General features: G+C 41.3%; 2 protein-coding genes across 2 annotated transcripts; both read left to right on the plus strand.

Annotated features, from left to right (window-relative positions):
• The first annotated feature begins 6,300 nt into the window (after positions 1–6,300).
• On the plus strand, positions 6,301–7,206 carry LOC147634987 (G-type lectin S-receptor-like serine/threonine-protein kinase At5g24080). The gene has a single exon (XM_086803320.1). It carries the CDS (start codon positions 6,301–6,303, stop codon positions 7,204–7,206), a length of 906 nt encoding a protein of 301 aa, XP_086659446.1.
• A 10,235-nt stretch (positions 7,207–17,441) lies between these two features.
• LOC147634988 (G-type lectin S-receptor-like serine/threonine-protein kinase At5g24080) lies at positions 17,442–18,347 on the plus strand. Its single transcript, XM_086803321.1, has one exon. The coding sequence runs from the start codon at positions 17,442–17,444 to the stop codon at positions 18,345–18,347; it is 906 nt and encodes a 301-aa protein (XP_086659447.1).
• Positions 18,348–18,755: the final 408 nt, after the last annotated feature.

Below are 18,755 nucleotides of genomic sequence, written 5' to 3' on the forward strand. Positions count from 1 at the left end.
AAAGAGGCATAATGGAATTTAGCAATATGCATGGAGTGATTAAAAAGAGAAGATGAAAGGATTTAGTAGTTGGAAAAACGGTAATAGATGGATGCAACCTTGGTGACCCGAAATTCTTTCACTATGCACACATCTAGATAGGTAATATTTGGGAAATGATGTATAATAAATGCCCACACTGCGAAGATGTGAGTTGAAATCTCTTCTACATTGTCAACACTTCCAAGTACGATAGTTTGGGAAGCTATGAATTGGTTTAGAGAGGAGAAATCACCCTTCCCTAAGAGAAACTTGTTGATTATCAGTAATTAATTACTATTGAATATATGATATTTTACCATTACAAGGGTTGTTATTTTAAGAATAGATCCAAAGGTGGCTTTAAATAAACATAGTTGGGATAATTTTACTTACCAAGGAAAGGTAAAGTGTGAGTATAAGGTTACGAAATGCTAAGACAATTTCAAAAAGAGAGGAACAAGAAATATTTAAGAAAGATTGGACAAACTCATTCAGCCTAGATAGACTAGACCCTTATTTACTCATAAAAATTATTATTTTACCAAATTTTAGGTTAATCGATTCAGTGAGAGAGTCAAACCAAGTATATTATAATCTAGAAGATTATAGTTTAGAAAATATTAAGCTCTAAGTATATTTTTCTTTGAGGCTGTGTTACACAAGAGAGTTTAGGAATACATCTCCAAACTAATGAATTACTAAGGTAGAATTACCACTAGTCTTGAAGAGATGGATCTTTTTGATATCAATAGCCTTTTAAAGAAGATGATTCTTGGAAAAGATATTAGATGTTTCACCTAGTCTCTAAAGTGGTCGATGACCATCAATCCCACTCACTGGAAAGAAAATTATGGACCATTAATAAGCACAGAAAAATCCTTTATGGATTACCTATTGATACTATTGAGTGTTTCCTAAAACTGTAAACAGCGTAAGAAACATGTTACTACCTTGATTAACTAGAGCTTTTAGCAAGAAATATTTGAACATTTCATTAAGGAAGGTAAAATACTTAGGTAGGTGGCTTATAAGTCATTTTCACTTGCAACCCCTTTGGCCATCGCTTAGATTGTCTCATTTTGTAACAAACTAGGGTAAGTAAAGTTTTGTTGCTTTATAACAACTTGTAACAGTTTCTTCCTAGTGGGTAGTGCTTGGATGGATGTAGCAAAGGGGATTATTCCTGGATATGTACGTTGTGGATTAAAAGATAGACAATTGAACGGATAGTTAACCTGAGGAGTTCATGAGCTAAGTGATTGCCACAGTATTGTACTATAAGGGTCCAAGCTAATGCTGAAGAATGTCTCATGGGTTGGTCTGTAACTTGTCTCTGTCCTACTCTACATAGTTATGTCTATTCCGTGTTCATTCTATGAGTTCCTGTCTGGACGTGGACTCCTATCGGGAATCATGAAAGACCAAGGAACTAGCTTACTTGTAGTCACGTCTAAGTCCCCAAGTTTAGGTAGACTAGGTTAATGCTCCAACGTTGGCTTATCACATTGTCCACAAATGCATTAGTCACTTCTCTTTAGGAGTGACTAGGTGGTCCCAAACTGACACTTTTGGCGATCGTGCTGGGGAGAGGTATGCTGGAAAAGGGAGTAGAATGATAGAGGCTAGTTCTAAGGTAAGTTCTGCACATGAAGTCTGAAAGAAAAGCGAGTCAAGGTAGATCAAGAGAGGAAGTGTGCACGTTTTTGTATCGAGTATGTTCACAAGGAAGTCATAGGACTACAAATGGACAAGGCATGGAGAATGAGGAAAGCTCAAGTAGAGCGATGTGGTACCATCGAAGAAGTTGGAGGCCTCATGAAGTGAAGGGCAACTGCATCATCCCAGGAAGACATTTGGAAGGGATTCCATGCTTATAAGAATGACAGAATGAGGTACCTCTGAGAAGTCAAGAGGGAGGGGAAGGCACCAGGAGCATCAAAACAGGAGACAATAAGATCAAGAAGAGGAAGAATCGACAAATGTGGAATGTACATCAGTTGGACATTAAGACTGCATTCTTGAATGTTCATTTACATGAGGAGGTGTATGTATTATAGCCTCTTGGTTTTGTGAAAGGAGAAGAGTCTAAAGTATGCAGGTTGAAAAAGACTCTTTATGGCCTTAAGCAGGATCCTAGAGCATGGTATGAGAAGATTCATGCATACTAGGTGGCAAATGATTTTTGTAACAATCCAACAAAGAGTACCCTCTATGTGAAGAGGAGTAAGGACATATTTTTGGTTATCATTCTATATGCTACTCACACGGGACACAATATAATCAGATTTCAGCCTTTAAGGCTGATTTGCAATCGTCGTTTGAGATGTCAGATTTGGGGCCCTTGCATTATTATTTGGGGATTTAGTTTATACAGCGCAATGATGGCATTGTTATGCTACAGTCTAAATATATACATAAGCTATTGAAGAGGTTTACTCCTCAAGATTGTAAACTTGTGGCTACACCTACAGAGACAGGTACTCGACTTAGTCTTCAAGATGCAAGAGACTCTTTTGATGCTAGTTTGAATCAGTAGGCTATTGGATCCCTTCTTTACGTATACAACACCGGGCCATATATATAGTATGTGGTCTCATAATTGAGCAGATTTATGCATAGCCTAGGTACGAAGCATTGGCAGGCTGCCAAGCGGCTTTTTCTCTATTTGCAGGACACTCAGTATTCTGGATTGTTTTATCCAAAGGGGGGTGAGTCACAACTGCATGCTTTTAGTGATTTAGATTGGGCTGGATGTTATGACACACGAGTGTCCACTAGTGGGTTTTGCTTTCACCTTGGTGATTCATGTATATCATGGCTCAGCCAAGAAGGAATCAATAGTGGCTACTTCAAGCTATGAAGCTGATACAAGGAAGCTTTTATAGCTACAGTTGAGTGTTTGTGGCTTGAATGTCTTATAGGCTGATTCGGGTGTTGGATAGTCATCTAGCACTACAATTTTCACTGACAGAGCCAGATCGCATTAGCAATTATAAGGAACCCAATGTTTCATGCTCGCACTAAGCACATTGAGGTGCATTACCACTTTGTCAGGAAAAGACTCTGCAGTAGAGATCAGCTTGGTCTTTGTGCCTACACATGACAACATGGCAGATTTATTCATGAAGGCTCTTCCCCATGAAAAGTTTGAAGCATTTCATAAAGCTTTGGGATTACTACCTTTTCAGCATTGATCGTCCATACCTTGTACATGTTCACATTATCACTCTAGGGAGGATTTTTAGTATTATATGGTAGTGATATGTGTGAACACACTTAGGACCGCTGGGGCACTTTTTCCCTCACTAGGAGGGTTTTTTCCCTGTACATATGTACACCCTCTTATCTACTCATTTTGCGGTGTGTACTTATCTTTTGTATCTCACACACATTTGTTCAATCTACTCTAGTAAGTTTGTGTGCTCTCAAGCTTCTCTATCTTGTGTGTGTGCATTGTTACAATCCTAACCCTAATTCCAACACATACTCTATTTTAGACTCGGGCACTTCAACATCTTGTTCACCATCTTGAGGACTCTAAACATCATCAACATTATTGTCAAAGTGTACGTCCACCATAATGAAAGGAAATCAAAGGAAAGGGTGCCAAAAAAGGGCGTTCACATACGAAAAGAGGGAAAACTAGGGTATATATTCATGCTTTGAAATTGTAGTAGGCTGGTCCAAAACCCTTGCAGGCTTCTCTCCAAATGGTCTTCACAAGCTCTCTCTCTTCGGTGAGAAAAAAGGAGAAGGAAGCTTGAATTTATAGGGAGGAAAAGTCGAAAGCAAGGTGTGCTTTTTGAGTTTCGTTTTTTTTACCCAAAACATATATAAAAGAGAGAAAGCTTTTTATAAAATCTTTGATGTGTTCTTTTTAGCAAGTTTTAAAATAACACTTAGTTGTAAAACCCAAAAGTATGTGGATTTCTCCAAATAAAACTGGTTCCTTGCGTTTTTTTTAAAAACCACTCACCATGCTTTTTTAAAAAAAATTATCATGTTTAATATTTGGCAAGGGTGTACTAATCTTTTAAAAAACATATTACTTTTGTAATAACAAAACAGGTTGCTTTCTTTAAAAAAAAAGGTGTATGTGTAAAAATAAATAAATTGACAATACTGTTTTTTAATGTCACATGTCGACCTTATGTTTTTTCCTCTTGGGTAAACTGACAAGTTGCTTTCTAGAAACGATGCATGCTTTTGTCATTTGAAAAAAGCTATGCTATTTGTTTTTAGAAAATCTAATGGCTTGGGTTTTTTTTTCTCTGTGCGCACTGTTGCCTGACATGTAGACTATTTGATCTGCCCCTATGGTGTTGATGTTCTGCTCGCACGTGGACACAATGAATTCTATGGTCAATTGATTGCTAGCCCGGTGCACATAGGTAACTTTTCAACAATGTATCACTCACAGCCTACCTAGTAGCCATTCCGTGGGTCTTGTTAGGGCATCGATTCTATCCATATGGGACAACGCAAATAATAGGTCAGGTCGGCCAGTAATGTGTAGTAGTACACAATGTCCTAACTCATAGGTATGTCACTTGTAGAAAAACAAACATGCATCATTAAATCACAGTGGAAAAAATCTACATCTTCCATAGAGTATGAATTAATCCCAAAAACGATTACCATTAAGGATGTAAGATGGAAAAGGGGAATACATGATTTCAATGCAAACCATGGGAAAAGTGGGGTAACACTTACAAGTTTTGGCTCCATGCATCCTTACCTCACTTGTATCAGTTTAAGGCAAGCTCTGATACCAAGTGTCAAGGGTTTCTCTCGCGAGCAAAATCTTCTCGTATCCCTTAAACACAAGTCAAACACATGTTAATCTAAATTAGTCTCGGCAAGCTCAGGCTCACCACTAAACCATAGATATGGGAACACTAGATCAACCCGCGAGCATAAAGTTCAAGGTCTTCTATAGAGCAAACCATACTGAATAGGCCCTAGTGTCCCATTCCACCATAGCCCATCTCGAGGGACCGTCAGTAGGAGGCCGTCTACATCCTATGAAGTGGCGGAAATCGGTTAGCACTTTTGTGGTCCAGGTATTGACCATCATAGAATAAAACATACAACTCCACACATAACCCCTACTTATATAGCTTTTTCCAGAAAAACGTTATACTTATGGGATTATTATTGATGAGTCACTTATTATGACTTATTGGCATTGAACCTTATAGTAATGGACTTCCTTTCCTAATCCTTGGCCCCCTAATCCCAAGATTAGGGTCGGCTAGCGCATGGTTAGCATTAGGTATGTAACATGGTGGTTTTCAACCTTGTCTCTTTTCTTGTAGTAGGCAGTGGGGCCAACTTAATGGCTTTTGCAAGTGTACGTGGTTCTTGAGCTGTGACACCACGCCCTATGGATTGTCGTAAGGCATGGGGAAGCGGTACATTTGGTCCTCTTCAAGACAGATCAAAAGGCAACTATAAAGAAAGTTTACGGAAATGGAGAACGAAATCATTTACAGACTCATTCCCATGCTGCTTATGGAGCTCTTCACGTTAACTTGGCTGGGTATAGATGTATTGAGTGGGAGCAAACTGTTGTTTGTAGGAGCAAATACCTCATCCGAAGGCCACGAAAAGATTGGATGCAAACAGCTACGATGCTGCCCGAACCAAACGAGGGCCAAGCCATGAAGCCAATGTGCAAGCAGCAATGCTCAATCGAAGGGGTGGAAGGAGTGTACAATTTAAACCTCTTTCTTTTACCCACTTGTGATGACATTGAAGGAGTGTATGATTTAAACCTCTCTCTTTCACCCACTTGTAACCTCTCTCTTTCACCCACTTGTGATGACATTGAACGAGTGTATGATTTAAACCTCTCTCTTTCAGCCACTTGTGATGACATTGAAGGAGTGTATGATTTAAACCTGGATCCTTTTCGTGTGAAAAGGCCCTTAAAGCAGATGCTTCTGTCACACATATTTGGTATGATATATATTTTGAAAATGGTTGCTTTTGACAAACTATGGTGTCAAGATGTGGTCCGATTCTCGTGGAACCTCGCCGGCGGCATGGAAATCGACGCTATGAGCCTCGTAGATACCGTCTTCTCTCTACAAGGCAGCAGCTACTTGTGTAACATTTCCTCGTGTGTATAAGTTGGTGTGCAAAAAGACAAGATGAGGACCTTGGGATCCATCGCGAGCCTGCAAGGCTCCCATCGCCGTAGAAGAGGTGAAAATCGATTATAAAAGACCCTATGAGCTTGGTGATGCGTAGTAGATACCGTCTTCTCTCTACATCATGGCAGCAGCTACTTGCGGCCGCCTGCTCTTGCTCTTCCTTCTGTCTCAGTCTGTTTCGTTTGCAGCTTCCAGTTCCCTGTATAGTCTCAGCCTCACCTCAACGCTCGCAGGCAAGGATACCCTGGTGTCTCGGAACGGACTGTTTGCCCTGGGCTTTGCCGAGGTGGGCGGCGGCGCGGGCACCAGCTCGTTTTACCTCGCCATCTGGTACCAGAGCGTCGGACCATCGGCGGACGGCCTGGTGTGGACGGCCACCACACGCTCTTATGTAGCTAGTGATGCCCTCCTGCAGCTGGACGCTTCAGGAGACCTCATCCTCTTCGTCTCCCAAGACACCAACCTTGCTATCACTTGGGCCACCCAGACACAGCACATGGGCGTTTCCTACGCAAATCTCACAGACGCAGGAAACCTTGTCCTCTACAACGCAAACTCGCAGCCCATTTGGCAGTCTTTCCAGCACCCCACCAATACACTCCTGCCGAGCCAGTTCTTGTACACGGACAATGTCCTGCAGAGTTGGGCGGCGCCCACGAACCCTTTCCCCGGCCCATTTCAGCTCATCCTGCAAGAAGATGAGAACCTAGTTGTATACAAAGGCACCGTCGACCAGCAAATCCCATGCTGGGCCAGTGGCACCCAACGCAGCGGTGGGCTCGCTCCAGGCCCTGTCTATGCCGAGCTTAATTCACAGGGCTCCTTCTTAATCCATCTTTCTGATAATCGTGAGGAAACTTTGGTACTGTACAATAGCTCGGATTATGGCAACGCTAGCAGATTAACTCTTGATTCGGATGGTTTTCTTCGCCTCTACACCTGGAATGGTGCTAACACCAGCACATGGCAAACTGTGTGGAGCACCAGCATGTCCGTCAGCTGTTATTCGCCCTCGCCATCAGTCTAGCGCCCTTATCTCCATCTCCCATCACGAGTGCAAGGTCATCCTCTCCATCTCTAGTTCCAACAACGCCAAGTGCAAAGGCACCTCCTTCTACTTGGCCTCCATCCCCACCTCAAGATAATCCCACATTTCCTGTGTGCCCGTAGTGAATGTTGCGTCGTCAATAAGCTACGTATCCATTTGTCCCCGTCGTGAATGTTGCGTCATTAATAAGCTACGTATCCATTCCCTTTCACTATCTGTGAGAAGGTGTCTAATGTCATAAATTCCTATCTTAGTACCTAAATTTCTTTGCTCAAAACCTTTATACCCTTTCTCGTCTAGAATGTGAAATTCAACAATCATTAATAGAGTCTATATATGACCAAGAGAGAGAGAGAGATGTGGTGAATGACAAGTTCAAAAAATGCTTAGAAGCTTATGTGCCAAAGAATAGGACCTCTTACTACTATGAAGCTCAGAACGAGTAGATTCAATCCAATCTAAGCATGAGGCATACACCTAAGTGCTTGGCCATTCAAGCGAGGTACTTCTCAAGTTTCTCAACTGCTTCCATGCTTCCGATTAGAGGTGAACCCTTTGATGAACCTGCATGGGGGGAGTAAAAAAGTAGCCTCTAGAAACATGTCATAAACAATCAAACATCACACCTTAGGTGTGTGCCATTAGCTATGGCATGCACACACTACATGCAAGATGTGGCATCAACATGCTTCAAGAAGCTTTTATAAACAAGCTAACATATACGAACTCTACACGTGAGATGTGGCCTAGCCATGGCTCATAAGCTTTCATGAGCATGTTTGCACATTGACAGCCTACATGAAATGTGTGAGATATCCATGGTGGCTCATAAGGTATGCTATGGCCACCATGGGTCATGAGTTTCTAGGAACGTGCTAGCACCTAGCATGTAGAAACTCAACCTGAGGTGTGATGTACGCATGGCTCACAAGTTACATGAACTTGCTTGCACATACAATCTACTAAATGATATCGCCAATTTCCATGAACATGATGAGACATCTAAACACTACACATAAACTTGGGTAACCAAGCCCCCCATGCACAATCAACGTATTTAGGCATTGCTAATGGCATGGCTATCGAGATCACTGATTGGGGCAATCACACATGAGAGGATGCACTTTGAGCTTGCTCAATCGAGCTACAAGGGGAGAGGAAATAAAAAAGTTCGACTGGGTGGATGTAAAAGCAGGAAAAGACAAAGGACTGCATGTGAAGAGACCATGGTGATGGGAATGGTGAAAAGGTGGAAAGATAAAAGAGGTAAAAGGGTTAAGATATTTATCAATGAATCATTGTTGGGCCTGTAGGAGCCATCCAAGGGGTCAAACACGACAATGTAGTAGCTCTCTTGTTGCACCTTATGACAAGGTTATTTAATGCTAAATCATCTTTGAAAGAGGTACCATCCCATGTGGATTGTACCACGGTTAAACATGTGGAATTGTACCTTATGGAAATGTGGGGATAGAGGCCTACTTCAAGTACATGAGTCATAATCATTATTCCATAACTGAAATATCCTCACCAAAATAAATTATTATTTCTACTATTTGAAATGCTTTATGTATAATAAATGGTTTTTTGGGGGGTTTTTTAATAGAACATTAATAAACTAGAAAAAAAGTGAAATGTGAAATTGGTGTAAAGAATTGTATAGGCAAAAACTTTGATCATATCTACTATAAGTGTTGGACAAAAAAAGAGGCATAATGGAATTTAGCAATATGCTTGGAATGATTAAAAAGAGAAAATGAAAGGATTTAGTAGTTGACAAAATGGTGATAGATGGATGCAACCTTGGTGACCCAAAATTCTTTCACTATGCACACATATTTAGGCTTACAATATGAATAGAACTCCTTAAGATTAGATAGGTAATATTTGAAAAATGATGTAGAATGAATGCCCATACTTCCAAGATGTGAGTTGAGATCTCTTCTACATTGTCAACACTTCCAAGTATGATGGTTTGGGAAGCTATGAATTGGTTTTGTGAGACCCCCCTCTAGGGGTGCCGGCGAGACGGAAGCAGCGTCGGCCTCCCGCGCAGGGGGGATCCACACTCGAGGCCTTGCCCACGGATGTTCGGACGAGAGACTAGCCCGGCGGTTCCTTCGAAACCGAGCCGAAAAAAACTTCCCTCGCCCGGAAGGCACAAAATGTGTAGTACAAAATTTTGAGTCCATTGTAGTACAAAATGTGTCCTCTAGACCCTTCATTGAAGACTAGCTGGCCAACCAACGAGATCCAGTATCAAAATGTGATTCACAAAAATCTTTCTTTTTAGTCGATCCGAATCTTCCTCGACGCACGCATGGGTGTCCTAGCAACCGCGAGCCCATGCATCACCTAGTTAGAACCCTCTAGAATCCTCTAGAATCCTCCTTAGGTTTCCTAGCACTTCATTCAAGGACCGCTTCATCGGTCCTCGCCCATCGTACCGGAAGCGCACCATTTTAACCGTACCCAGGCTGGTCAAGACCTCGACAGGCTTTGTCGCCCCGCAAACGACGTCCCTCGATGACTCCCTGCCAGCCTATTGCAACGAACCTCCGCTTAGTAAAACACATGCCAAATGCTTCCTCTAGCATTCTAGTGTAAAACAATCCTTTAAATGAAAACAGAGGTTCTATGCACAAGTAACAGCCTCGAGGAATGAAGCGTCTATCCATTTTCCATCAACTTCCATACTAGAATGACCTTCTAGTGAACCGTCTTCTTGACCCAATGCACATTTTCAAGAATATAGCCGAGGTGCTTTGGAAAATGATCACAAGAGCAAAGGAGAGCAAGGAACAACAAGATGATTTACAAGAGGTTCAACGCATGCACCACTTATGGGCCCAAAATAGAGTAGATGGAAAGGTGAAGCTACCAAAAGCACCATGGGTCAGACAAAGAACGAGCAACCGCGTGTAAGGAAGCGCATTAGTGAGTTTCATACCCCTATAGGATGCATGCATTGCTTGAAGGGAGGATTTACAAAGGACAATGAGCTTAGTGGCTTGAAGTCACGATTGGTACAAATTCTTGCAATTCGTGCTTCCTATAGCCATCAAGGATTGCCTCAACGCGATGACATTGGAGCATTAATTTATAAAATTGGTGCAGTGGTACATTAGCTATCAAGGAAAGAGATTAGTAGAGACACATTGGAAGCAACATGATTGAACTCCATCGAGGCTGTTACAATGGCTGAGAAATAAAAAGGTTCGGCTGGGTAAGTGTGAAAGCAGGACAGACAAAGGACTGCAAGTGAAGAGACCATGGTGAAAAGGTGGAGAGATAAAAGAAGTAAAAGGGTTAAGATGTTTATCAATGAGTCACCGTTGGGCCTGTAGAAGCCATCCAAGGGGTCAAACATGACAATGTAGTAGCTCTCTTGTTGCACCTTATGAGACAAGGTTATTTAATGCCAAGTCATCTTTGAAAGAGGTATCATCCCATGTGGATTGTACCAAGGTTAAACATGTGGGATTGTACCTTATGGACATGTGGGATAGAGGCCTACTTCAGGTACATAAGTCATGTACATGAAGGTTAAACATGTGGGATTGTACCAAGGTTAAACATGTGGGATTATACCTTATGGACATGTGGGATAGAGGCCTACTTCAGGTACATGAGTCATGTCTTGATTCTTTTTTCATAACATAGACATGATATTTACAATGATGGATTTCACCTTTCCTAAGCATATGCATTTGAATAATTATTCCATAACTAAAATATCCTCACGACAATCAATTAAATTAATTAAAATAAATTATTATTTCTACTATTTGAAATGCTTTATGTATAATAACTAATTTTTTGGGGGGTTTTTCTATAGAACATTAATGAAATTGGCGTAAAGAATTGTATAGGCAAAAACTTGGATCATATCTGCTATGAGTGTTGGACAAAAAAAGAGGCATAATGGAATTTAGCAATATGCATGGAGTGATTAAAAAGAGAAGATGAAAGGATTTAGTAGTTGGAAAAACGGTAATAGATGGATGCAACCTTGGTGACCCGAAATTCTTTCACTATGCACACATCTAGATAGGTAATATTTGGGAAATGATGTATAATAAATGCCCACACTGCGAAGATGTGAGTTGAAATCTCTTCTACATTGTCAACACTTCCAAGTACGATAGTTTGGGAAGCTATGAATTGGTTTAGAGAGGAGAAATCACCCTTCCCTAAGAGAAACTTGTTGATTATCAGTAATTAATTACTATTGAATATATGATATTTTACCATTACAAGGGTTGTTATTTTAAGAATAGATCCAAAGGTGGCTTTAAATAAACATAGTTGGGATAATTTTACTTACCAAGGAAAGGTAAAGTGTGAGTATAAGGTTACGAAATGCTAAGACAATTTCAAAAAGAGAGGAACAAGAAATATTTAAGAAAGATTGGACAAACTCATTCAGCCTAGATAGACTAGACCCTTATTTACTCATAAAAATTATTATTTTACCAAATTTTAGGTTAATCGATTCAGTGAGAGAGTCAAACCAAGTATATTATAATCTAGAAGATTATAGTTTAGAAAATATTAAGCTCTAAGTATATTTTTCTTTGAGGCTGTGTTACACAAGAGAGTTTAGGAATACATCTCCAAACTAATGAATTACTAAGGTAGAATTACCACTAGTCTTGAAGAGATGGATCTTTTTGATATCAATAGCCTTTTAAAGAAGATGATTCTTGGAAAAGATATTAGATGTTTCACCTAGTCTCTAAAGTGGTCGATGACCATCAATCCCACTCACTGGAAAGAAAATTATGGACCATTAATAAGCACAGAAAAATCCTTTATGGATTACCTATTGATACTATTGAGTGTTTCCTAAAACTGTAAACAGCGTAAGAAACATGTTACTACCTTGATTAACTAGAGCTTTTAGCAAGAAATATTTGAACATTTCATTAAGGAAGGTAAAATACTTAGGTAGGTGGCTTATAAGTCATTTTCACTTGCAACCCCTTTGGCCATCGCTTAGATTGTCTCATTTTGTAACAAACTAGGGTAAGTAAAGTTTTGTTGCTTTATAACAACTTGTAACAGTTTCTTCCTAGTGGGTAGTGCTTGGATGGATGTAGCAAAGGGGATTATTCCTGGATATGTACGTTGTGGATTAAAAGATAGACAATTGAACGGATAGTTAACCTGAGGAGTTCATGAGCTAAGTGATTGCCACAGTATTGTACTATAAGGGTCCAAGCTAATGCTGAAGAATGTCTCATGGGTTGGTCTGTAACTTGTCTCTGTCCTACTCTACATAGTTATGTCTATTCCGTGTTCATTCTATGAGTTCCTGTCTGGACGTGGACTCCTATCGGGAATCATGAAAGACCAAGGAACTAGCTTACTTGTAGTCACGTCTAAGTCCCCAAGTTTAGGTAGACTAGGTTAATGCTCCAACGTTGGCTTATCACATTGTCCACAAATGCATTAGTCACTTCTCTTTAGGAGTGACTAGGTGGTCCCAAACTGACACTTTTGGCGATCGTGCTGGGGAGAGGTATGCTGGAAAAGGGAGTAGAATGATAGAGGCTAGTTCTAAGGTAAGTTCTGCACATGAAGTCTGAAAGAAAAGCGAGTCAAGGTAGATCAAGAGAGGAAGTGTGCACGTTTTTGTATCGAGTATGTTCACAAGGAAGTCATAGGACTACAAATGGACAAGGCATGGAGAATGAGGAAAGCTCAAGTAGAGCGATGTGGTACCATCGAAGAAGTTGGAGGCCTCATGAAGTGAAGGGCAACTGCATCATCCCAGGAAGACATTTGGAAGGGATTCCATGCTTATAAGAATGACAGAATGAGGTACCTCTGAGAAGTCAAGAGGGAGGGGAAGGCACCAGGAGCATCAAAACAGGAGACAATAAGATCAAGAAGAGGAAGAATCGACAAATGTGGAATGTACATCAGTTGGACATTAAGACTGCATTCTTGAATGTTCATTTACATGAGGAGGTGTATGTATTATAGCCTCTTGGTTTTGTGAAAGGAGAAGAGTCTAAAGTATGCAGGTTGAAAAAGACTCTTTATGGCCTTAAGCAGGATCCTAGAGCATGGTATGAGAAGATTCATGCATACTAGGTGGCAAATGATTTTTGTAACAATCCAACAGAGAGTACCCTCTATGTGAAGAGGAGTAAGGACATATTTTTGGTTATCATTCTATATGCTACTCACACGGGACACAATATAATCAGATTTCAGCCTTTAAGGCTGATTTGCAATCGTCGTTTGAGATGTCAGATTTGGGGCCCTTGCATTATTATTTGGGGATTTAGTTTATACAGCGCAATGATGGCATTGTTATGCTACAGTCTAAATATATACATAAGCTATTGAAGAGGTTTACTCCTCAAGATTGTAAACCTGTGGCTACACCTACAGAGACAGGTACTCGACTTAGTCTTCAAGATGCAAGAGACTCTTTTGATGCTAGTTTGAATCAGTAGGCTATTGGATCCCTTCTTTACGTATACAACACCGGGCCATATATATAGTATGTGGTCTCATAATTGAGCAGATTTATGCATAGCCTAGGTACGAAGCATTGGCAGGCTGCCAAGCGGCTTTTTCTCTATTTGCAGGGCACTCAGTATTCTGGATTGTTTTATCCAAAGGGGGGTGAGTCACAACTGCATGCTTTTAGTGATTTAGATTGGGCTGGATGTTATGACACACGAGTGTCCACTAGTGGGTTTTGCTTTCACCTTGGTGATTCATGTATATCATGGCTCAGCCAAGAAGGAATCAATAGTGGCTACTTCAAGCTATGAAGCTGATACAAGGAAGCTTTTATAGCTACAGTTGAGTGTTTGTGGCTTGAATGTCTTATAGGCTGATTTGGGTGTTGGATAGTCATCTAGCACTACAATTTTCACTGACAGAGCCAGATCGCATTAGCAATTATAAGGAACCCAATGTTTCATGCTCGCACTAAGCACATTGAGGTGCATTACCACTTTGTCAGGAAAAGACTCTGCAGTAGAGATCAGCTTGGTCTTTGTGCCTACACATGACAACATGGCAGATTTATTCATGAAGGCTCTTCCCCATGAAAAGTTTGAAGCATTTCATAAAGCTTTGGGATTACTACCTTTTCAGCATTGATCGTCCATACCTTGTACATGTTCACATTATCACTCTAGGGAGGATTTTTAGTATTATATGGTAGTGATATGTGTGAACACACTTAGGACCGCTGGGGCACTTTTTCCCTCACTAGGAGGGTTTTTTCCCTGTACATATGTACACCCTCTTATCTACTCATTTTGCGGTGTGTACTTATCTTTTGTATCTCACACACATTTGTTCAATCTACTCTAGTAAGTTTGTGTGCTCTCAAGCTTCTCTATCTTGTGTGTGTGCATTGTTACAATCCTAACCCTAATTCCAACACATACTCTATTTTAGACTCGGGCACTTCAACATCTTGTTCACCATCTTGAGGACTCTAAACATCATCAACATTATTGTCAAAGTGTACGTCCACCATAATGAAAGGAAATCAAAGGAAAGGGTGCCAAAAAAGGGCGTTCACATACGAAAAGAGGGAAAACTAGGGTATATATTCATGCTTTGAAATTGTAGTAGGCTGGTCCAAAACCCTTGCAGGCTTCTCTCCAAATGGTCTTCACAAGCTCTCTCTCTTCGGTGAGAAAAAAGGAGAAGGAAGCTTGAATTTATAGGGAGGAAAAGTCGAAAGCAAGGTGTGCTTTTTGAGTTTCGTTTTTTTTACCCAAAACATATATAAAAGAGAGAAAGCTTTTTATAAAATCTTTGATGTGTTCTTTTTAGCAAGTTTTAAAATAACACTTAGTTGTAAAACCCAAAAGTATGTGGATTTCTCCAAATAAAACTGGTTCCTTGCGTTTTTTTTAAAAACCACTCACCATGCTTTTTTTTAAAAAAAATATCATGTTTAATATTTGGCAAGGGTGTACTAATCTTTTAAAAAACATATTACTTTTGTAATAACAAAACAGGTTGCTTTCTTTAAAAAAAAAGGTGTATGTGTAAAAATAAATAAATTGACAATACTGTTTTTTAATGTCACATGTCGACCTTATGTTTTTTCCTCTTGGGTAAACTGACAAGTTGCTTTCTAGAAACGATGCATGCTTTTGTCATTTGAAAAAAGCTATGCTATTTGTTTTTAGAAAATCTAATGGCTTGGGTTTTTTTTTCTCTGTGCGCACTGTTGCCTGACATGTAGACTATTTGATCTGCCCCTATGGTGTTGATGTTCTGCTCGCACGTGGACACAATGAATTCTATGGTCAATTGATTGCTAGCCCGGTGCACATAGGTAACTTTTCAACAATGTATCACTCACAGCCTACCTAGTAGCCATTCCGTGGGTCTTGTTAGGGCATCGATTCTATCCATATGGGACAACGCAAATAATAGGTCAGGTCGGCCAGTAATGTGTAGTAGTACACAATGTCCTAACTCATAGGTATGTCACTTGTAGAAAAACAAACATGCATCATTAAATCACAGTGGAAAAAATCTACATCTTCCATAGAGTATGAATTAATCCCAAAAACGATTACCATTAAGGATGTAAGATGGAAAAGGGGAATACATGATTTCAATGCAAACCATGGGAAAAGTGGGGTAACACTTACAAGTTTTGGCTCCATGCATCCTTACCTCACTTGTATCAGTTTAAGGCAAGCTCTGATACCAAGTGTCAAGGGTTTCTCTCGCGAGCAAAATCTTCTCGTATCCCTTAAACACAAGTCAAACACATGTTAATCTAAATTAGTCTCGGCAAGCTCAGGCTCACCACTAAACCATAGATATGGGAACACTAGATCAACCCGCGAGCATAAAGTTCAAGGTCTTCTATAGAGCAAACCATACTGAATAGGCCCTAGTGTCCCATTCCACCATAGCCCATCTCGAGGGACCGTCAGTAGGAGGCCGTCTACATCCTATGAAGTGGCGGAAATCGGTTAGCACTTTTGTGGTCCAGGTATTGACCATCATAGAATAAAACATACAACTCCACACATAACCCCTACTTATATAGCTTTTTCCAGAAAAACGTTATACTTATGGGATTATTATTGATGAGTCACTTATTATGACTTATTGGCATTGAACCTTATAGTAATGGACTTCCTTTCCTAATCCTTGGCCCCCTAATCCCAAGATTAGGGTCGGCTAGCGCATGGTTAGCATTAGGTATGTAACATGGTGGTTTTCAACCTTGTCTCTTTTCTTGTAGTAGGCAGTGGGGCCAACTTAATGGCTTTTGCAAGTGTACGTGGTTCTTGAGCTGTGACACCACGCCCTATGGATTGTCGTAAGGCATGGGGAAGCGGTACATTTGGTCCTCTTCAAGACAGATCAAAAGGCAACTATAAAGAAAGTTTACGGAAATGGAGAACGAAATCATTTACAGACTCATTCCCATGCTGCTTATGGAGCTCTTCACGTTAACTTGGCTGGGTATAGATGTATTGAGTGGGAGCAAACTGTTGTTTGTAGGAGCAAATACCTCATCCGAAGGCCACGAAAAGATTGGATGCAAACAGCTACGATGCTGCCCGAACCAAACGAGGGCCAAGCCATGAAGCCAATGTGCAAGCAGCAATGCTCAATCGAAGGGGTGGAAGGAGTGTACAATTTAAACCTCTTTCTTTTACCCACTTGTGATGACATTGAAGGAGTGTATGATTTAAACCTCTCTCTTTCACCCACTTGTAACCTCTCTCTTTCACCCACTTGTGATGACATTGAACGAGTGTATGATTTAAACCTCTCTCTTTCAGCCACTTGTGATGACATTGAAGGAGTGTATGATTTAAACCTGGATCCTTTTCGTGTGAAAAGGCCCTTAAAGCAGATGCTTCTGTCACACATATTTGGTATGATATATATTTTGAAAATGGTTGCTTTTGACAAACTATGGTGTCAAGATGTGGTCCGATTCTCGTGGAACCTCGCCGGCGGCATGGAAATCGACGCTATGAGCCTCGTAGATACCGTCTTCTCTCTACAAGGCAGCAGCTACTTGTGTAACATTTCCTCGTGTGTATAAGTTGGTGTGCAAAAAGACAAGATGAGGACCTTGGGATCCATCGCGAGCCTGCAAGGCTCCCATCGCCGTAGAAGAGGTGAAAATCGATTATAAAAGACCCTATGAGCTTGGTGATGCGTAGTAGATACCGTCTTCTCTCTACATCATGGCAGCAGCTACTTGCGGCCGCCTGCTCTTGCTCTTCCTTCTGTCTCAGTCTGTTTCGTTTGCAGCTTCCAGTTCCCTGTATAGTCTCAGCCTCACCTCAACGCTCGCAGGCAAGGATACCCTGGTGTCTCGGAACGGACTGTTTGCCCTGGGCTTTGCCGAGGTGGGCGGCGGCGCGGGCACCAGCTCGTTTTACCTCGCCATCTGGTACCAGAGCGTCGGACCATCGGCGGACGGCCTGGTGTGGACGGCCACCACACGCTCTTATGTAGCTAGTGATGCCCTCCTGCAGCTGGACGCTTCAGGAGACCTCATCCTCTTCGTCTCCCAAGACACCAACCTTGCTATCACTTGGGCCACCCAGACACAGCACATGGGCGTTTCCTACGCAAATCTCACAGACGCAGGAAACCTTGTCCTCTACAACGCAAACTCGCAGCCCATTTGGCAGTCTTTCCAGCACCCCACCAATACACTCCTGCCGAGCCAGTTCTTGTACACGGACAATGTCCTGCAGAGTTGGGCGGCGCCCACGAACCCTTTCCCCGGCCCATTTCAGCTCATCCTGCAAGAAGATGAGAACCTAGTTGTATACAAAGGCACCGTCGACCAGCAAATCCCATGCTGGGCCAGTGGCACCCAACGCAGCGGTGGGCTCGCTCCAGGCCCTGTCTATGCCGAGCTTAATTCACAGGGCTCCTTCTTAATCCATCTTTCTGATAATCGTGAGGAAACTTTGGTACTGTACAATAGCTCGGATTATGGCAACGCTAGCAGATTAACTCTTGATTCGGATGGTTTTCTTCGCCTCTACACCTGGAATGGTGCTAACACCAGCACATGGCAAACTGTGTGGAGCACCAGCATGTCCGTCAGCTGTTATTCGCCCTCGCCATCAGTCTAGCGCCCTTATCTCCATCTCCCATCACGAGTGCAAGGTCATCCTCTCCATCTCTAGTTCCAACAACGCCAAGTGCAAAGGCACCTCCTTCTACTTGGCCTCCATCCCCACCTCAAGATAATCCCACATTTCCTGTGTGCCCGTAGTGAATGTTGCGTCGTCAATAAGCTACGTATCCATTTGTCCCCGTCGTGAATGTTGCGTCATTAATAAGCTACGTATCCATTCCCTTTCACTATCTGTGAGAAGGTGTCTAATGTCATAAATTCCTATCTTAGTACCTAAATTTCTTTGCTCAAAACCTTTATACCCTTTCTCGTCTAGAATGTGAAATTCAACAATCATTAATAGAGTCTATATATGACCAAGAGAGAGAGAGAGATGTGGTGAATGACAAGTTCAAAAAATGCT

Source organism: Cibotium barometz, chromosome 10 (genome assembly GCF_041138505.1).
Source record: "Cibotium barometz isolate CiBa-2024 chromosome 10, ASM4113850v1, whole genome shotgun sequence".
In the NCBI taxonomy this organism is placed as follows: domain Eukaryota; kingdom Viridiplantae; phylum Streptophyta; class Polypodiopsida; order Cyatheales; family Cibotiaceae; genus Cibotium; species Cibotium barometz.